The sequence below is a fragment of the Hyaena hyaena genome, unplaced genomic scaffold (genome assembly GCF_003009895.1).
Source record: "Hyaena hyaena isolate Hyena2069 unplaced genomic scaffold, ASM300989v1 scaffold_645, whole genome shotgun sequence".
Lineage (NCBI taxonomy): Eukaryota > Metazoa > Chordata > Mammalia > Carnivora > Hyaenidae > Hyaena > Hyaena hyaena.
Genome location: NW_024081272.1, coordinates 212,711 through 234,575, shown reverse-complemented (window position 1 = coordinate 234,575; position 21,865 = coordinate 212,711). Strand labels below are relative to the sequence as shown.

The window sequence follows — 21,865 nt, the reverse complement described above, 5'->3', positions numbered from 1 at the left end:
CTGACAAAAACTGAGGACTGATGGATGTGGGGGGGAGGGGGGGAGGGGCATGGAGGAGGGCACTTTGGGGATGAGCACTGAGTGTTATGTAGAAACTAATTTGACAATAAACTATTTGTAAAAAATTAAAAATTAAAAAAAAAAACTTCCTTTAACTCAATTCTCCAAGATATATGCTGGCAGTCATACTCCAGGCTTATGGCCCTCTGATATACATCTGAAGGGTCCCATGACTGAGGTTTTACTAAACAGTAATAAATGGCATTTCCCTGGCAACAGCTAATCTCTCAAGGTCCCGGAAATCTTGTTTCCAAAATACCTCAGAGACTTACGCTATCCCTAACTCCCTCCCAACCTGGGAGTATATAATCAGTTACCCATCACCCCAGTACAGCTCTTCCTGCCCAAGGATCTTGTCCCCGTACTTTAATAAAATCACCATTTTGCACCAAAGATGTCTTCAAGAATTCTTTCTTGGCTGTAGCCTCCAGACCACCCCACCATCACCCCCAAACTTCATCATCGTGGCTGTAGCTGTAAACAAAATGACAAAAATCCCTGTCCTTTTATTCCAGTAATGGGAGACCGGTAACAACCAGGTCCAGAAAAGGGTGAATAGGATACTCACTGGTGTTAAAAAGAAGAGACAAGCACACACAGAAATAAACATGTTTATCTATGCACATAAATAAGGTTCCTTGAAAAGGAACCAATTGCCAGGGTGGCGAATGGAAGTCTGAGGAGGGAACCCTAGTTTCTTACGAAAATGTTTTTTAATAAAAGGTGTGGGAAGGAGAAAAGATTTAAATCACTCCAGGTCTCCCCAAAATTGTTGGTAACATTCGCTGAGCTTCAGAGCTTCAGAGACTCGACTCTCGACTGCTTCGGTCGTAGGCTTTGGGCGGCAGGTTTTCCTTGCTGCCACAGCGCAAGCACTCTGGGGACATAAGCCAGTGGCGGATCTGGGGCAGGCGGAGCCCCAGTGCTCTCTAAGGAGTTCCTGGAGACATCCCAGTGTGTGGAGAGTCGGCCAGGGATAAAGCACAAATCATTGAAGATATGAGTAAATGCTGACATTAATAGGGTATAATAGAAAAGAAAACGAGGCGCTGTGAGAACAGGTTCTTAAGGTGACGCCCCCGCACGTTCTACTTCCCCACAGAGAAGGTAGCCAAGCCGACTTTTCAGCTCTGCGCCTGCGCCAAATGGCAGCGCTTTTGCTCACGCTGCCGCTGAGAGGCGCTGTCACATTCGGAGCGCTTTCCAGGGCCCACAGGACCGACGCACGCACACTATTTCCGGGTCAGGTACTCAAGAGACGAGAATCACTTCCTGTGATGGGGCTTCGTCACTTCCACTCGAGATCGGCGTTTGGTCTGTGAGAACTCACGCGGTTTCAACATGCGTATTGAGAAGTGTTATTTCTGTTCGGGGCCCATTTACCCCGGCCACGGCATGATGTTTGTCCGCAACGATTGCAAGGTGAGGCGGCCCAGGCCGGCGCGCGTTCTGCGACGCTCCCGCGACGTGAGGAACGCCGCTTCCGCGCGCGGCTCCTTTGCGCCTGGACGTTTAGCTCGGGTTTTCCGCGCTGCCCTCACAAGGGGATGATTTTGTGAGAGCTCCGGCCTCGGCCTCCCGACCGGGAAGTTTGTCTCTCCTGGTTTCCCGAACCGAGCTGGACACCAGGCCACCTCACTCGGTGAGGTCCCCGAGTTACTTTAGCCAGCGCCGGAAGTAGTTTGGGGGGTGTGTTTGGGCTGTTTGGCCACTTTTGTTCGTGGGTGAAGTTCTTGAATTAAGTAAACTTGGTTGAATTCATGCCTGGTCAGGTATCATTGCTAGGGTCTATGTCCGTAGAGATGAATAAGGCCTGGGACTGTCCGTAACAAGCAGAGATTGTTAGAAATGTTGCATATGGTAGTCGTTATGTGTTAAGAAGTTGCTGGCAGTGATTTGGTGAGGGTCGTATATGAAAAGGCTCAGAAAGGAGATGTCATTTATCCTGATTCTTGGATGTTGCGTGAAAAAGTGAGAATTCTAGGTGGAAATAGAATGAACAGTTGAAGAAAGGCACAACGAAGCAATCTCCAGGGATGTGAGTGACTTGTAGATGGTGATCCAGGCTTGAAGTAAGGCTACAAATACGTATATAAGTCCGTATATAAAAAGATTCGTCTCTAAACATAAAATACATAATTAAGGGCCTGGTTGTGAAAGACTTTGTGAATGATACATGAATTTGCTTTCATATATCAGAATGAATCTCGTTCCTCTGTTTAACACATTTTTTCCTCAGAATTTGGATCTAGGACTTGACTTTTTTTTTTTTTTTAATGCTTATTTATTTTTAGAGAGAGAGACACATAGTAGGAGCAGGAGAGGAGCAGAGAGGGAGGAAGACACAGAATCTGAAGCAGGCTCCAGGCTCTGAGCTGTCAGTACAGAGCCCAGTGCCGGGCTTGAACTCACAAACCTAGCAATCATAACCTGAGCGGAAGTCAGAAGCTCACCCAGCTGAGCCATCCAGGCACCCCTAGGACTTTACATTTTAACAGGTGATGTTGTTAGTCTAAGGATTACAGTTCCTGCCTCATCACCTTGTATCTCTTACAGATGGGAGGTACTGACATCATTAATTTGTAGCAAGGGGTTCTTGCAGAAAGTGTGGGACCTAAGCTAGGTTTGGGAACTTGAAAGATAATATACAAGATTTTGAACCTGCTCTCAGGAACATGATAAAAAAATTTATAGAAACAAACCTAATGATTGTTAAGTTGACATTTAATTCACAGTGGGCAATATGGCTTTGTAGATGATCTGGTCTTCATAATTTTATGATTTTTGTCCAGCAGGGCTTATCAGGTGGGTATAGGAATTAGAACAACAAACCATGGGAGCTATGTAGAGTTGAGTGTTGATCTGGCAGACACAGTGGAAGTTCATATTGATGACGAAGTCTGTATTGCTAGCAAGGACGGTATTGAATTGGCTAGGATCCAGCTTACTCTAGGGAAGACCAGTGGATCCAGAACAGAGTTGGCTGGGGATAGAAGATGCAGAAGCCCTGAAGCACTAAGAAAGATAGGAATCTCGTTTTTCTGTGTTAATGATGTACAAATCTGTATCTTCTTTGCTCTAGTCTGAATTTTCCACTGGATAGGGAAAACCTGTTTGTTGCGAACAGTGAACTTACTGAGAGTGCCTAATTCAAATCTTTGTTTGCTTTCTCATTTAATACCACTGTCTTATGCCTAGACAGTTTTGCTAGAAATGTGAGAGTCATCTTTGAACCTTTCACCTTTTTTTTATCTAGTTATCAAGTCTTATTTATCTGTGTCTACAAAGGTTAGTGGTCTTTGTTTTCTTTCTGCCCTCCCACTCTGGTTTCACAATATGCATCTGTTACTTTTATAGCCTTTTAACAGTCTTTCTGCCTTTTTTTTCTTCTTAACTTTTGGGACTGTTTTTCTTTCCTTATTCTTCTTAATGTTCATTTATTTTAATTTTTTTTTAAACGTTTTATTTATTTTTGATGGGGAGAGAGAGAGAGACAGCGTGAGCAGGAGAGGGACAGAAAGAGGGAGACACAGAATCCGAAGACCGGCTCCAAGCTCTGAACTGTCAGCACAGAGCCCGACGCGGGGCCCAAGCTGTGAGATTGTGACCTGAGCCAAAGCCAGATGCTTAACCGACTGAGCCACCCAGGCGCCCCTAATGTTCATTTATTTTTGAGAGACAGAAAGAAGGAGAGGTGTGAGCGGGTAAGGGCAGAGAGAGAGGGAGACACAGAATCCAGAGCAGGCTCCAAGGTCTGAGATATCCAGCTCAGAGCCTGACACGGGGCTCAAACCCAGGACCAGTGAGATCATGATCTGAGCCGAAGTCAGAGGCCCAACCGACTGAGCCACCCATACACCCTTAAGACTGTTTTTCATAGAGACCTCCCTCTTAGGCTTCTTAGGTAATTTCTTAAGGGTACAACTAATGTTAATATTCCACATATTTATATACTTTTCAAACATAAAAAATATATGCACCCTTAATGAGTGCTTAGTAAGTATTCAGTCAGTGGAATTTTATAAATTTTTTTTAATGTTTATTTATTTTTGAGAGAGAGAGTAACAGAGTGAGAGTGGGGTAGGGGCAGAGAGTGAGGGAGACACAGAATCTGAAGTGGACTCCAGGCTCTGAGTTGTCAGCAGAGCCTGATGAGGGGCTTGAACCCACGAACTGTGAGATCATGACCTGAGGCAAAGTTGGATGCTTAACCGTCTGAGCCACCCAGGTGCCTCCAGTCAGTGGAATTTAAGAAAGAGTTGAAGAACTTTGAAGCTGAGGTATTAGATTATTTGTTTGCATGTTGAAGACTGAGGATAATAGAGGACTAGCTTAAAAGGGAAACTTGAGCCTATGAATCTTTGCCTAACAATCCATCCACTACCAACACCACCATAGATATAACCACCTCCTTTTTTATATTTCTATATTATTTCTATATGAATATATATACATATACATATATATACATATATGATCATTGTATATAGTTTTATCCCACTGTTTATGCTCTATCTCATTCTCTTCATTGTTACCTGAGACTTTATTTCAATGCTAGCCTAATCTTCCTAAGGTTTTTTTTTTTTATTTTTTTTTTTTTTTACAAATAGTTTATTGTCAAATTAGTTTCCACATAACACCCAGTGCTCATCCCCACAAGTGTCCTCCTCCATGCCCATCCCCCCCCCCATCCATCAGTCCTCAGTTTTTGTCAGCAGTCAAGAGTCTCTCATGGTTTGCCTCTCTCCCTTTCCCCCACCATTTCCCCCCTTCTTCTCCCCCTTGGTCCTCTGTTAAGTTCCTCCTAATCCTCCTATACTTGCACACATATGACATTTGTCTTTCTCTGCCTTAATCTTCCTAAGGTTTTAATTATTCTTCTATCCATAGCACCTGGTAATATCAGACACATAGTAGATCCTATTTGTTGATTAAATTCCCTTCATAGCTCCATTGATTGCAGTCTCTTCAGGTACTTTATTGTGCTTTTCAGTTAACATCTGTTAGATACAGAGTTCAAATAGACTTCTCTATAACTTTCTGTTGGGTCTTTTTGGAATTGAGGAGATCCAGGACAAGTTAAAGCCTCTCGTTAGATGTATCTCAGAAATGGGACTTGTCTAGGAATTATCTAGTATATATTAAACGTAGGAACCTTTTACTTTAAAAGATAATAGTCCTTTGAACTGAAAATATAAAATTTACTGATTCATGGTGGGAGACCCATTCGTATTCTTAGATTTCTACTTGCTTTGAAAGTAATTCAACAATATAGGCATGTTTTGACCCATGTCTCTTAGGAGAGGGCTCTCCAGAAGGTACTGACCTAGATCAGATGAAACTTGTATTGGCTTTTATTGGGGGGTGGGGTGAGAGGGAGGGTCAGGGGAGCACAGAGTAGGGACAGAGAGGGAGAGAGAGAGAGAGAGACAGAGAGAGAGAGAGAATCCCAAGCAGCCTCCATGCTCAGCCCCAGTGTGGGGCTCTATGCCCTGACCCTGGGATCCTGACCTGAGCCAAAATCAAGAGTCAAACGCCCAACTGGCTGAGCCACCCAGGCAACCCTAGTATTGACTATTTTTTTTTTTTTAATTTTTTTTTAATGTGTTTTATTTATTTCTAGGAGAGAGAGTGAGCGAGCGTGAGCAGGGGAGGGTCAGAGAGAGGGAGTCACAGACTGAAACAGGCTCCAGGCTCCGAGCTGGCAGTCAGCGCAGAGCCCGACGCGGGGCTCGAACCCACGAACCACGAGATCATGACCTAAGCGAAAGGCGGACGCTTAACCGACTAAGCCAACCAGGCGCCCCTTGACTATTTCTAAGAAAATTGTGTTCTCATGTTTATAGGGGGGACCTGCTTGAATTTCCCCATAGAACAAAGTGTACATAACATGAAAAATATTTTGGCTTGTGATATACACTTCTGTGATGTATATACACAATTTGAAATGTGTATACTTCATTTTGACCTTTTTTTCATGGGTCACATCTTCTAGGTGTGATGATTCACCTTAATTTTCTTTGCCAAGATCCATATACTCTGAAGTAGAACATTTTCTCTTCAGATTTCCTTTTTTTTTTTTTTAATGTTTTATTTCTGAGAGAGAAAGAGGCAGTGTGAGCAGGGGAGGGTCAGAGAGAGAGGGGGACACAGAATCCGAAGCAGGCTCCAGGCTCTGAGCTGTCAGCACAGAGCCCAACGCAGGGCTCGAACCCACAAACTGCGAGATCCTGACCTGAGCTGAAGTCCGACGCTTAACCGACTGAGCCACTCAGGTGCCCTCTTCAGATTTCCTATACACATACAAATTGCAATGTGTTCTAAGACATTACAGAGTAACAAAATATGCATTTTAGACTTAAAATGAGTACCAGTTAGCCATTTCAGGGGCACTTTGAAGCATCATTAAGTTTTAAGTTAGTACTCTTAAAGGATGTCTTCTGGGATTAAGGTGAAGAATTAAAAGTATTGAAGAATTTTCCTACTGTGAATACATACATACTTTAGAAAACAAATCTGTAGACAGTGTTAGTTGCTTTTTTGAAATTATTTTCTTTTAACAAAAAGGATGCAATGAATAAAAGGGCTTCACAGGAGTTGTTGAAACTTTCACTCCCAGTGAGGTATATAGAAAGTGATCTTTGAGAATTATTAAGTGGGGAGGGATTTAAATAAGTGACTTTTCCTTGAAACTATTGTGTTTTTTTTTTAATTTTTTAAAAATGTTTTATCTATTTCTAGGAGAGAGAGAGAGAGACAGCATGAGCAGGGGAGAGTCAGAGAGAGAGGGAGTGACAGACTCTGAAACAGGCTCCAGGCTCTGAGCTGGCAGTGAGCACAGAGCCCGACGCGAGATCATGACCTAAGCGAAAGTCGGACGCTTAACTGACTAAGCCACCCAGGCGCCCCTGAAACTATTGTTTTTATTCAAGATGATTGTAAGGTTTTACTAATAATCTATAAAAATGACTGGAAGTTTTTTAATCATAATTTTGGGGCCCTCAGCCATTATTTGTGATATTTGATAGATTTTAGTCAAAAAATAGTTCAATTTATATTAAATCTTTTATGTCTTACATAATTCTAAATGGTGTTGTAAGTAGAAGAAATTGTGAGTGACAGCCATTGTCATTTCTCAGACTTTGCAGTAGATTTTGTCTAGGCAGGTGTAACATCCTGTGATAGAAAAATTTTTAATGTTGACTTTCCACTATTTTAACTTGTCTTACAGGTGTTCAGATTCTGTAAATCCAAGTGTCATAAAAACTTTAAAAAGAAGCGCAATCCTCGCAAGGTTAGGTGGACTAAAGCATTCCGTAAAGCAGCTGGTAAAGAGCTTACAGTGGTGAGTATAGTTAGCTATCGATAGAATTTTTACGGTTTTCAAAGTTTTAACTTTTGTAAGAGATGGCATATAATTTAATTAACTATAACAAGGTTTTCTGTGATAAGATTGGTAAGTGATTTATTTGGGTTTGGCTCTAATTAATAATCTCATTTCCACATGATCTTAAAAACCATAAATCTGTAGAATTCTGAAACGGAAAAAAATTCCTAATTCAGTTTTTGAACATGATTTTCCTTATTCTCAGAAAGCCATTTTTTATATCCTGCAGACAAAAGGGAAAATCGTTTAAATTGATTGAAGTTGAAAATTACTACTCAAGGATTTTGAGACGAAGCCAAGAGATTAATTAAAGAATTCATGAATAGCATTGTGGGTTCTGATCAGATTTATAGTAGACTCATCTGGATGAGTAGTTTCTGGGTTTCCTTACAGGATTTCGAGAACAGAGAAATTAGTTAATAGTGTTGGTAGAAGGAGGAATAGTGGGTAGTCGGGTGAGAGAACTTCACGCATGAGTCACCTGTCATCAGGTTGTTGGTACTGAGTTGGTATAAGGGCTTGGTGAAGCTAGTTCACATTTGACCCCTCTAAAAGGAGGTGAAAGCTGCTGCACAAGCTAGCTTTGAGGGAGGAAGATCTTTAAACTGTTCCTTGCCTCCTTGACTTCATCTTTCCCACCTCTCCTTAAGGGCAATATCTAAGCAGTTGCTATAAAGCTTCTTCCTGGCTTCCTTAATACCATTCATTTTCCACAAATGGGAAGAATATATTTTGACAAGATGCAATTCACAGCCAAATCACAATTATTGTCACAAAAATAATTTCCAGTATGAATGAGAATAAACAACACTTCAAATTCAAGTGACAACTGCATGAGTGAAGAAAGGATGCCAGTCACTGTCATTTGCTGGTGACCAGTTACCTTGTCATTGCTGAGGTTATTGTGACTGAATAGGCCACATGTATATAAATGAAATAGATAAATACAGAGTTAATGCTGTTCTATGTGGCTATCTCACATAAATTTGAAGACTAAGAAACATACCTATAGTTTTTCTAAGAGATTATAGCTTTTCTAAAATTGTTTCTCATGTTTTAAAGGTAAATAGTATTGTTAACTGTCAAAATACCAACTACACTTCAAGGGCACTTGAAGAATTTCTGGGAGAGAATTGTGTCATGCAGAGTAGCACCACATTTATTTGAAGATGTGTAGTTTTATAGGTTTATGTTATAACAAAGTTATGTAAGTATGGAGATATATGAACATACATGATCAGTATTTAGGTTGAACCATGAAATTCTCAATGTTTGACTCATTTTGGTCTTTGAAAAGTAGTAATTCATATGGTTCAGCCTCATAGAAAGTTTTCTGCCTGTGAGTCTCATTTAGGAACTGCAAATTAGGGAGGCTTCTTTACTTTTTTTGTAATCTCCATGATTGTTATATAATCCTCTGAAGGGTGGGGCTGATACCATCCACCTGATGTCCTGTTAAAAATCACTTATATACAGATTTTTCAGTAGGGCTGTCTTGTACATCTGGTGGTGTAAAGGAGAAAAAGTATGAAAACTTGGGTTTGCTGGGGTCACCCTGGGGAAATCTTAATATGTGTCTATGGTTTTAAACACTTGGAAATCTTATGAAAAGGAGAATAAAGTTTTAAGTAATGCTTCCTTTGTATCGCTTTTAAAACCATTATTTTTCCCTCTCTTACAGGATAATTCATTTGAATTTGAAAAACGTAGAAATGAACCTGTTAAATACCAGCGAGAGTTATGGAATAAAACTAGTAAGTGACAAAAGAATACCAGGAATTTTCGAAACTGGTTTGGGATATTACCTTGAATTTAATGTTTTATGTTGTTTAAATATTCTTTTCATTGATTAGCTTTTATTCTTTATCTTTCTTTTACTGGTTTTGTTGTATTTGCATCTTTTATTATAAGCTGTCCCAAATCCTTTTCAGAATTGGCTGATATATCTATTTTAAAAGTAATGTCATTATTAGATATATTATTTGAAGTACCTACACAGAGGTATGAAAATGTAAAAATCTGAAAAACATAAGAGGTGGAGAATACATTTTTGGGGTGAGTGTGGCATAGTTAAAGTATACACAAAATTTAACACTTTTTTTTTTATTCACTTATTTTGAGAGTGTGCATGCATGTGTGCACTCAAGTGTGGAAAGGGCAAAGAAGAGAGGGACAGAGAATCCCAAGCTGGCTCTGCACTGTCAGTACAGAGCCCGATGTGGGCTTGAACTCATGAACTGTGAGATCATGAGCTGAGCTGAACTCAAGGGTCAGATGCTTAGCTGACTGAGTCACCCAGGTGTCCCAACCAAATATGCTTTATAAGTTTAGATAATTTAGTTTAGGGATAAAAACATTATATATATTTGGTATATCTTATAAAATGTAATGTTTCTGTAAAATTAAAAAGTGTAGCACTTAAGGTGATAATTGCATTTCCTAACAATTTCTAAGTGCATGACTTAGGTATAAGTGGAGCTATATCTTCTTGGACTGTGTGTAGAAATTAGACTCCAGTTTTGGAATTGGTTTCCACATAACCTTGGCATTTTGTTTTTTTAAAATAAGGTCTTTCCCTTCTGTTTTGTAATTAGAGGAAGAGTTAATTTCTGAAAAGCAGTTGAATATACTGGTTTAAACTGAAGGATTTCTAAAGAATTTAAAGGGATTTTTTTTTAAATTGAGGTATAATTGACATGTAACATGTGTATAGTGCAATGATTTGATATTTATATATATTGTGAAATGACCAGAGTCTATAGGTAGTATCCATTCCTTGGTGGAGATTTAGTTTGATATTGAAACAGGTAACTATCTTAGTCATCTGTGGATATTCAGTTACTATGACCCTCTGTGCTGGTTTCATGTTACCAACGTTGCTCCTGAGAAATATGTTGTGTTAAGATTTCATATATTTTAACAATAAGTACTTAGTCTTGCATACAGAGATGAAGAGGGTACATAGAGTCCCTGCCCTTCAGATGCATTTCACGGAGTACTCCTATTTATTGTTCCTGTTACACAGTAACTGGTTCGTATGTTACCAGTCATTGCCCCACTCATTTATATGTACATAAATTTTGTAAGCAGCAGTGTTCTATTGAGGGTTTTTTTCCTTCATAGATTTTATTATCTTTTTTTTTTTGAGATTCTAAAAGCAAACATTTTGTAGTAAATCTTCTCTGTAGACTTTGAAACTTGAAAACTATTTCTTACTACACAATTAATAAAAATTGTTAGTTTTCCTGAAAAATACGTTCTTCTAAAAGATTTGTTTATACCTCACACCCTCTATTTCAGTATCAGGTTTGCTAATCTGTTGGCAGTAGTTTTATATTAATTGCTTATATTTTTGAATTGTGTAAAGGTGTGGACTGAGTAACATTTCTTAAGATTCCAGTATCCACAGAAACAGCAGGAGAAATTCAAAGACAAGAATACTAGAAAGAAAAGTTTGTATTTTATTCTTCGTGTCTCTGTATTGTGAATCAGTTTTTATTATCAGGTGTTTTCTGGGGCTCCTGGTTGGTTCAGTTAAGTGTCCAACTTTGGCTCTGTTCATGATCTCACGTTTTGTGAGTTTGAACCCCGCGTTGGGTCTGTGGTGACAGCTCAGAGCCTGTTTCAGATCCTGGGTCTCCCTCTCTCTGCCCTTACCCCGCTCATACTGTCTCTTGCTCTCAAAAAAATGAACCTTAAAAAAATTTTTTTTTAAATGTCAGGTGTTTCTTACATTAATTTTTTTTAAATCTTCTGGAGTATTTGGAAATGTAGTGCCTTACTATTTGGATTTATCTGCCACATTTTTTAAAAAGTTTACTTGGGGGAGAGAGAGAGCAAGCACTTCTGTGGAGGAGAAGCAGAGAGAATCCCAAGCAGGCTGTCAGCACAGAGCCTGAAACAGGGCTCGATCTCACGGACTCTGAGATCAGGACCTGAAATAGAGTTGGATGCTTAGCTGATTGAGCCATCCAGGCGCCCCTACCCACCACTTCTGTTTATTTCCCCTCTGACTAATTTTAAGGTACAGAAATACTTTTGAGTACTTGGCCTTATTTTTATTGAAAACTAAAGTTACGTATTCAGCATACGCAGATTTAAAGTTGACTTTGTCTTAGATTATTTATACAGATATCATGAGGCCTTTGGGGATCTTGTTAAAATGCAGATTGTGGTGCATTTCTGCCATGCTCTCAGGTGGTATCAATGTTGGCTGGTCCCCAGATTACACTTAAATGTTTTTATTTGGACATAATTTTAGACTGAACAAAAAAGTTGGAGAATTCTGATACCCTTCATCTTTAATTCTTCAAATGTTAATTATTAAATTTAACATTCTCCTTTTCTTTGCTTTTATAATTTTTTGAAGTTTTTAAGTTGAATCCAAAATGCTTTTATTCCTAAGTAATTTAGTATGAAGAATATTTCCTGAAAAATAGAACATTCTTGTATATAACCATAAGTTTTTAAAATTAAGAAATTAACATTAATACAGTATTATCATTTAATCTCAGACTTGTGGAAGAACAGTACATGTCATGCCTGAGTTTATATACTGTATGATATTGACAGGTTTTTAAGAATTTTTTTTTATTTTTGAGAGACTGAGAATGAGTGGGGAAGGGGCAAAAAGAGAAGAGGACAGAGAATCCAAAGTGGGCTCCAAGCTCTGAGCTGTCAGCACAGAGCCCTATGTGGGGCTTGAACCCACGAAACGTGAGATCATGACCTGAGCCAATGTTGGATGCTTAACCAACTGAGCCACCTAGGTGCCCTGATATTGATGGTTTTGAAGAGTATGAATCAAGTGTTTGTTATAAAATGCTGCAATTGACTTTTGTTTGATACTGCCTCAAGGTTAGATTTGGGTAATGGACGTTTCGCTGGAATACCATAGGTGGGATGCTGAGTTCTTATCGTTGTATCCTATTAGGAGGTACTTTCCTTGTCTATTGGTCTTATTACTGGCTCTGTTAACTTTGATCATTGTTTAAGGTGACATCTGACAGATTTCTTCACTGTAAAGTTAGTATTTTATCCTTTATAATTAAAGTATATTGTCAAAAATTTAAGATTATGTGAATATCCTGCTATTGTTCACATCCACAAAATATAAGAAGTTAGACTGGGAGTATATCGCTCAGTCTGGCAGCCGCTATCCACTGGAGCTACTGAGCAGTTAAAATGTGGCTTGTCTGAATAGAGATTTGCTGTAAATGTAAAATACATCGTTTTTGAAGACTTCATATAAAAATAATATTCCTCAGTAATTTTTGTATTATGTTAAAATGACAGTAGTTTGATATGTTGGGTGAAACAAAATTTATTAGATTTTTGACTTTTTAATGTGGCTGCCAGAAAATTTAAAACTACGTGTATAGTTTGTCTTAGTATTGATGTAGATTGTAGAGCATAGTTGGATTCAGCTTTTCTATGCATTTTCTAAAACAATTGGATTTTAGTGGTTGGGAACATGGCAAATAGATTGGTTCATTCTACCGGTATTCCCCATGTGCAGACCATACCCCAGGAATTTAGAGAAAAAGTAGTATTTATGCCCAGAAGGGTGCTTTTTATTAATGGAGAGGACAAGGTAAGAATGAGATTAGTTGCCATTAATCCAGGTTCTTTGTAAACTTTGAGCATTGCTATAGAAGGAAAGTTTAGTAGCAATAAAGGCTTTTGTAAAATAAAAATTAGAGATATATTTGTGAAAGATAAAGAGTTAACAGTGATGTCAGTTAAGAGTACCTACCTTCTTCAGAAGTGATTGTTAAAGTTTTTGCTTGAATGTGCAGAAATTTGTAACTCTTAAAATTTTTTTGTAGTTGATGCAATGAAGAGAGTTGAAGAGATCAAACAGAAACGCCAAGCTAAATTTATAATGAACAGGTATGAATATATGTATAAAGTAACTCTTGGAAAATTAGTACTAGTAGAAATACAGAAATTTTTTTCTACCTTTTTTCACATAACTTAAGAAAACTTGCAATAATAGTATAAAGAACTCTTGTATATTCTGTTAGCATTTTGCCACATTTACTCTGTTCTTGTCTCTGTAGTAAGTTGAAGACATGATACCTTCTTCCTGAGTATATTTCAATGTATATAAAAATAAAAACATGTCTTATGTAATTGTATAGTTACCAGGAAATTAACATTGGATGATACTGTTATATAACCTACAGACCTTATTTAAATTTCACCAGTTCCAACAGTAACAGTAAATCCTGGATCTTGCATTGCATTTAGTGGTCCTGTTTGCTCAAGTGCCTTTTATTTGGACAGTTTCTCATCTTTGTCTTAAGTGACATTGACATTTTTGAAGAACATAGGTCATTTATTTCATAGAATATTCCTCAGTTTGTGTTTATCTTAGGTTTTCCTCCTGGTGGGATTCAGGTTAGGTACCTTTGGCCAGAGTAGCATAGAAATGATGATACATAAGAAGGACACACATAGCAGGAGCCACGTGTTGTTTCAAGTGACTGATCACTTGGTTAAGGGGTTGTCTGCCAGTTTTTTCTACTCCATTGAAAAGTTCTTTTTTTCCTTTTGAATCAGTACATATCTTAGGGGAGATACATTAATGCTCTGCAAAAAGTCCCTTCCTTAAACTGGTACCTGCTCGTGTTAGCATCATTAGAAGTTTGTCTGAATTTGTTACTATTGTGATTGGTGCCAAATGGTGAGGTTTCTGATTCAGTAATTTTTTTCTACTTTTATTAGTTTCCTTTCTCATATAAAAGAGCTTTTCCAGTTTCAAAATGTATTCCTTTATTCATATATTTGTGTGTGTTCATTGATTCGTATGGTATTCAATGGGTTATTATTCTTTGTCATTATTTCGATGTTCTAAGTGCTCCATATTGGCCAATGGGAGTTCCTTCAGGCAGGCTGCCATGTCATTGTGAATTTTCTCATCTTTCTTTGGGTGTTTTCTTGATTTATGGCTAATAAGATGTGGCCTCATCTTGTACTTCCCTGGCGTGGAATTGGCTATTTCTTTAGAATAGGGGCATTTGTGGGAGAGGGGGCGGATTTGTTGTTTTGATTTTTTTGAGAGAGAGTGAGCACTTGAAAGCGGGAGGGGTAGAGAGAGAAGGAGACCAAGAATCCCAAGCAGTCTCCATGCTATTGGTGCAGAGCTGCATGCCAGGATAGATCCCAGGAACTGGGAGATCATGACCTGAGATGAGATCAAGATTAGGACACTTAACAGACTGAGCCACCTAGAGGTCGCAGGAGCATTTGTTTTTGATCTCATTACTGTTTAAGTTTGTTACAGAAAAACATGTGCTGACAGCTTTCTGGCTTTAAAAAATGTTAAAGTGATACAGAAAGGGAGCCTAAATGTTTGAGAACTAGTCTCTCAGCATATTTGTCTCACATGAATGTCTTACGTGTTTTGTGTTCTTGTAGTTACTGATTTAAAAAATTAGGTAGCACAGACTGTATATTCTGTATGAGGAGAAAAGATCTAGGCACTTAAGCAGTTGAGAGATTTACATTGTATGTGTATAATAGACATTGATGTCTGAGGTTTAATTCTTCGATCACATTTCTTCATTCACTCAGCAAATATATATTAATCCCTACTTAGTTAGGAATAAAGTATGTAGGGATGTAATCAATGAACCAGTTGTTAGTAGAGGATTCTTCTTAAGCTAATTAGGAACTAGAAAGTAATTTTGAGTTCTTATTGCTTGTCTCTGGGTAAAATACTTTATTTTATAAATTATGCATTAATGTCTTCTTAAGAAATTTTAGTAACTACAGTTTTGGCTTTGATGTGTTGTGTCCTAGATTAAAGAAAAATAAAGAATTACAGAAAGTTCAGGACATCAAAGAAGTCAAGCAAAACATTCATCTTATCCGGGCCCCTCTTGCAGGTAAGTGCTGCATTACACAAAAGTTCTTTTTCAGTAGAGAAATTAAAAATCTAGATTGTTGTGGTCTGTGTAAATGGGTATTAGTCAACTTTTTATGGGTATTTTTTCATGTAAATAGCTCATTAATGACAGACTTGGTTTATAAAGATGTAATTTCTTCAGTGTATTTCCTAATTTCTTCCTTCATAAAAATCCTGTATTCCATAAGCTAGTTATGAATATTTGAGTAATAATTTCCATAGATTTTTGCCTCATATTTTAATTAAAGAATAATGTTTTTATTTTAGTGGTTTTCCAACTTTGGTTGGTATGGGAATTACTTGGGGCACTAAATACAGAGGCCCAGCCCTTTTAAGTCTGAGCTTCTGTTCCTTAGCTTTTTGGTACTGATTTTGATACTAAAGTTTTGAGAACTACTGTTTGTGTTAAAACTTTCTCTTTGTGTTTCTATAACTTGCCTGTAGTCACTCATTTGGACAGTTGTTTGTGTAGATAGTTTCTTTTGTGGTGCTAGAAAACCAGCCTCTTACTCAGGTGGCACCAGATGCTATCTGCTATACAATTTACTTAATGCAGATTACCCAAAGGGAGAGAAATTCTGTGAGACTTAGTTAATTCCTGTGAATGATTCCATGCCTAAACGTTAATAAACGTCAAATTCTGTAATAATACATTGAATAGATGTATGTAAAAGTTTTTTTGTTAATTTTTTCTGATGCTTATTATTGAGAGGTAGAGCATGAGCTGGGGAGGGTAGAAAGAGGCAGAGACACAGAATCTGAAGCAGGCTCCAAGGCTCTGAGCTGTCACCACAGAGTCTGACGCAGGGCTCGAACTAACATACTGTGAGATCATGACCTGTGCCGAAGGAGGGTTCTTTACCAACTGAGCTACTCAGGCGCCCCTATGTAAAAGTATTAAGTAGGTTATTTTTTCTGCCATATTTTATTAAAATAGGCAAAATCTTGGAATATTTGTTCCACATATAGATGATATGAACTACACCCAAAACACTAGTAATGAACTGTTGTTATCTAACTTTTTAGGTAACCCTCTGAGGGTAGGTAAGTACAGTGTTAAAAACAGAGACCTTGGAATCAGAGGGCCAGGGTTCAAATCCTAGCTCTTTGACTTACTAGGCTTACTGAGTGATCTGGGACAATTTCATCCGTCTCTGGGTCTCCATTCTTTCATATTTAAAATGCATGTTGTTAGGGGGGTGAAGTAAACAAATGTGTACGGAATGGTTATTTTATGCATGACATATCATAAGACCTGTTTAAGTTTAGTTATTCTTTTAGTTACTCTTCTTAAATTTCTTAGAAATGGCTAATGTTATTTTAAAGCATCTAAGATCCTTTATAAAGTGTTGATATGAGTTCTCCAAGGTTACAGTGAATTGATAGTTTTTTTTTATTTTATTTTTGAAGGCCAAGGAAAACAGTTGGAAGAAAAAATGGTGCAGAAATTACAACAGGATGTGGACATGGAAGATATTTCTTAAAGATCTCACTAACAATTTCTATAAGCACGTTTGAAAATCTCCTTAGGAGACTAAGAACTCCAAAATTATCTTTTATATTTTAAATAAGGTCACTCAAATGAAAGGTAATTAAAAATACATGTCTTCTGCATTGCTGTCTGTTAGATTGCGTTTCCATTGTTAAACCTTCACTGATAGTTACATTTATGTAAATCCTGCAGATTCTCTTTCTAAATACAGAAGTGAAATATAGGCGTAAAATGGTCCTACCTTTTGGGTAATAGCACTATGCAGTAGTTGTGTAAGAACTAATAATTTATTTACATATCACTATCCATAAATTTTTTTGCAGTAAAATATTAATTTACTTTATTAATGTCATAGAAGGGGGCTTACAACAAGGAACTAAAACAATATGTATGATAATTAGCCTCTAGTAATCTTTTGGTTTCTTAGTTTCTTAGAGTATAATGACCTCACATATTAAAGTCTAATTATGTTGGACTCTTTTCACCTGGTTCAACTGTTTTGATAGGCTGCGTTTGTTGGAGGTGAGAGCTGAATAGCATGTTCCTAAAATGGCAGGACTCAGCATTTCTGCTCTCAGACTGAGAGCCCTGCCTTGACTCAGGAATGTTCTGGAACCTACATTTCCATCCTTTGAACTTGCACCCTACAGGACTGCCCCAAGGTCTTGCTGTGTGAAGGGAGGTCAACTTAGAAAAGCAGAAATGGGATAAGAATGACTACCTCGTGAGTCAAAGTTTTGCATTCAAAAGGCCACTGGTTAAATTGAGGAGAGAGAGAGCTATCTTCCCTCACCCTCTAAGTACACATGAAGCAGGATCTACCCCCACCTTTTGGCTCAGCTTACCCACAACCATTTTGCCTGGGATCCTTGACACACCCTACGTTTGGAGACAGTCACATAATTCTGAAACCCAATCTAGAGAGGCTTATTTCAATACCTGTATCATAACCACAAGCACACCACCAGACTCCGGCGCTGAGAGAAGAGGATTTGATTCTAAGACACTGGCTCTGATCAATTCCATGCAGCATGGTTTTTCAAGAAAATGGTAAGTGGTGGACATTGAGACCCAGACAAAATTATTTGGACCTAAGATCATCTAGAGTAAGTATCTACCTTTTGTTAGTACCTTTATTAGTGGAAAGGTAAGAATTATTAATTAATGGGAAGAAAATAACTCCCTCTCACATACTACTGAAGTAGGAAATACAATTAAAGAAAAATATATACAGAATACTTTTTATTGTTTTTACATTTTTTGCAACTCTAAGGATATTTTGTAATCCCTTTTTATAGTTTTTTAAGGACAGGACTTAGAATAAATTATAAAGTAATGGCTAAATTTTTACTTTAGAATTAGTGTTAAAGTGATCACTGGACAAAGTGTTCAGGACAAAGACCTGAATTCCAGTGTGATTTTTGCCCTTGTGTTCTTATTTGTTAAATATGGCTCATTAGTAAACATTATTAGTTAAACAGGAAATGATACATGAAATCAAAGGCATTTGTTAAATTACTTGAAATTTTTTTTTCCATTCTAGATTTATGTTTGTTTTAATATAAACATGTTTAAGATTACATACTGTCCGCATATTTCCTACCTTGTTAGCGAGCTATTGCCTTGGGACCATCAATTTGGGAAATGAGCTGAAAGGAAGAACTGACATCACGTCTCAAAGTTTAACATCCAAAGAGTTCTCTTAACTGTCAGGAGTTCACAGTATTTTTATCCCAATAAACTGTATGGATATGGATGCAGATGCCACAGTCTCCCCACCCCCAGCTCTCTAAGCATGGTTTTATCACTGAGTTGTCCCTTTAAAATGTGTCTTGAGAAGTGGCATGGTACAATGCTATTGTTTCTGTTTGTCTGATTGAGACCTCTGCTGGGCAGTTAGTATAGCACAAAAGCATGAAATTTTTCAGACCTTTCCTTCACAGAATTTTTATATTCTCCAATTGTTTAAGGGTAATATAGCTTTAGACGTCCTAGAAAGTAATTTCCTTACAAATTTAACTTACAAAACCTTGTTGGACAGCAGGAAAAAAAAAAACTCCTTAAGGGGCACTTGGCTGGCTTAGTCAGTGGAGCATGCTACTCTTGATGTTGGGGTTGTGACTTCCAGCCCTGTGTTGAGGGTACACTTAAAAAAAAAAACATTAAATCTTATTTCTTAAAAATAGAAAACGTTGAAAGATGTTTATGTTATAGAAAGAAATTCCATAAGGCTTGGCCTTTTCCTAACATCCCAAGTACCACTCTCCTTTTTTAGATGGAAGAATTTTTAGGTAACTTGCCTCTATCACATAGTTAGAAGATGGAGGAGGCAGTGATCTGTATTCATGCAGTTGCCTATGCGTACAAGGGATTTATCGGGAGCATCAGATATGGTGTTCACAAGTTCTGGTAATTGCTATGTGAGCAGACTGTAGAAGTTACCTGAGTGATGCCCAACTTGGTTTTTTCATTGAAAAAATGGAAATGATAATATGACTAACCTCAGGATTTTTTTCATGAGGATACAGGTAATATATGCAAAATAATCATTTCAAGGCCACTTCCATAGTAGATAATATTGAAATGTTAGCTATTAGGATTGGCTGTGTGACCACACAAAACTTACAGGCAGTTGGCTTTGCCTCTGGAGAAAGGTATTAGGGTTTGGGGATAGCTCTCATTAAATTGAGTACAATGAACTTAGTCCATGGAAACAGGATATGTTAGGTTTAAAATGTTAATTTTAACTTTTAATTTCACCTAGAAAATTCACTTGTTGAGAGCATCTTCTTCCCTACTCTGTTACAAAAATTGGGAGGGAGAGGGAGAAATGTATTTCCTATTTGTCAGCTAGTAGTTTAAACCATGAATTGTCACCCATAATTTCAAGGGCTAATTCATATAAGGGAATTTATACCTGTCCCCCCATGTCCTTTAGTTTACATTTTAAATGAAGATGTGAAAAAGGCATCAGACTTTAATTGCACAGATGTACAGTATACATTCTAATATTGAATGAATACTAGGTGGTAAAAATTAGCATTGTAGCCTGCTAAAGTTAAAAGTGTTGAAAAGGGAAAATCAGTATCAAAGAGAACCCAGTTTCAAAGTCTGTGGAAAGAATTTTCCAAAATCATTATTCCATTATTAATATATAACAGAATTGGAAATGTAATACAGTTTTTACTGTGCATATCTTCATATTGAGTATCAATTAGCTTCATGTTGATTTGAATAGTTTTTATGTCAGTTGATGAATTTCATTTCAAAGAAGTGACTTTTTAAGAATGTATTCTCAGGGGTGCCTGGGTGGCTTAGTCGGTTAAGCGTCCGACTTTCGCTTGGGTCATGATCTTGTGGTTCGTGGGTTCGAGCCCCGCGTCGGGCTCTGTGCTCACTGCCAGCTCAGAGCCTGGAGCCTGTTTTGGAGGCTGTGACTCCCTCTCTCTCTGAACCTCCCCTGCTCACGCTGTCTCTCTCTCTCCAAGAAATAAATAAAAAACATTTAAAAAAAATTTTTTAAAAAGAATGTATTCTCATGTTGTTTTTTTTTTGTTTTTTTTTTTAATGTTTTATTTATTTCTAGAAGAGAGAGAGAGACACACAGCGTGAGCAGGGGAGGGTCAGAGAAAGAGGGAGTCACAGACTGAAACAGGCTCCAGGCTCTGAGCTGGCAGTCAGCACAGAGCCCGACGCGGGGCTTGAACCTACAAACCGCGAGATCATGACCTAAGCGAAAGTCGGACGCTTAACCGACTAAGCCACCCAGGTGCCCCTGTATTCTAATGTTCTGAATGTAAGAATCTACTTTCTGGTGCCACTGGTGAGCCTTTTTTTTTTTTTTTTTAATTTTTAAAAATTTTTTTAAAAAAATTTATTATTTTAAATATTTAAACCCAGGCACCCCTGACTTGAGTTGTCCTGCTCCAAAATTTTCCCTGGCTTTTAATATTTAACTGAAGCCATCATATAGGGATTGAAGGTGATATTTATGCTGCATAACCTTCCCTAAGGTACCAGTTACTGCATCTCATTCTCTAACCTCATTAATTCTGTGGCTGCCCTTTGATCTTGCCAATAGATTCCTTTTTCAACATTTGTGATTAAAAAAAAATATTGACTAATACACATCTCCACCCTGTCCAGCAAACTCAGCCCACTTCTATCATAATCTCCAAGGGTCCGGCAATCGTTTCTATTTTATCCCAGGCACATATTAGGTACGGGATGCCTGGAAGATGCTTGGTAAGTGTGACTAAGTGGGAAGTAAGTGTATAGGCACATGCTAGGTTTATTAGAGTTTTTGCTTTTTTTAATAAACAGTAACTTGAAAGATACAAAGAATAAATTACCAGCAGTGAGCTGTATTAAGAAAGGAAGCATTCTGTGACTTCAGCATTAATCAAGTCTGTTGGGAAGACTTGCTGAAGAGCCGTTGTTTGCATACCAGATTTTGCTTAGGTCTACTTAGTGGTGATGAGTTTGGCTGGAGCATTCACATGTCAAGAAATCCCAGGAAGGACTGAATATAGCTGTTGTGGCAGGGTTCTTAAAAAAGTTGTGCCTATAACTTGCTTTGCTGATGGAAGAACTACTTTAGGAGTTGTAGAGTATAAAAACATAAATAAGGAAAATGAATTGGGAAGAATCTATTAATACCTAAAGAGTACTGTTCCAAAGGAATGTTAACCAAAGAATACAAGAGATGGCACTTAAGTATTTTGTGGAACTCAGTTTTCAGAATACAAGGTTTTTTTTTTTTTAATATTTTTATTTATTTCTAGGGGAGAGAGAGAGAGAGAGACAGCGTGAGCAGGGGAGAGTCAGAGAGAGAGGGAGATACAGACTCTGAATTAGGCTCCAGGCTCCGAGCTGGCAGTCAGCACAGAGCCCGATGCGGGGCTCGAACCCACTAACCGCGAGATCATGACCTAAGCGAAAGTCGGACGCTTAACTGACTAAGCCACCCAGGCGCCCCACAGAATACAAGCTTTTAAATATTACAATAAAGTAA

General features: G+C 38.0%; 1 protein-coding gene across 1 annotated transcript; it reads left to right on the top strand.

Annotated features, from left to right (window-relative positions):
- Nucleotides 1–1,331: 1,331 nt before the first annotated feature.
- On the top strand, nucleotides 1,332–17,074 carry RSL24D1 (ribosomal L24 domain containing 1). Its single transcript, XM_039216589.1, has 6 exons — nucleotides 1,332–1,482; nucleotides 7,292–7,405; nucleotides 9,129–9,201; nucleotides 13,276–13,339; nucleotides 15,254–15,339; nucleotides 16,770–17,074. The coding sequence occupies exons 1-6, from the start codon at nucleotides 1,402–1,404 to the stop codon at nucleotides 16,841–16,843; spliced, it is 492 nt and encodes a 163-aa protein (XP_039072520.1). The 5' UTR covers nucleotides 1,332–1,401; the 3' UTR covers nucleotides 16,844–17,074.
- Nucleotides 17,075–21,865: the final 4,791 nt, after the last annotated feature.

Bases quoted from the DNA above. Each gene is read 5' to 3' on its own strand.
- RSL24D1 (XM_039216589.1), top strand. From the start codon at position 1,402: ATGCGTATTGAGAAGTGTTATTTCTGTTCGGGGCCCATTTACCCCGGC. The intron at 13,340-15,253 runs GTATGAATATAT...GTTGTGTCCTAG, and splicing joins GCTAAATTTATAATGAACAG to ATTAAAGAAAAATAAAGAAT. The intron at 15,340-16,769 runs GTAAGTGCTGCA...TTATTTTTGAAG, and splicing joins TATCCGGGCCCCTCTTGCAG to GCCAAGGAAAACAGTTGGAA.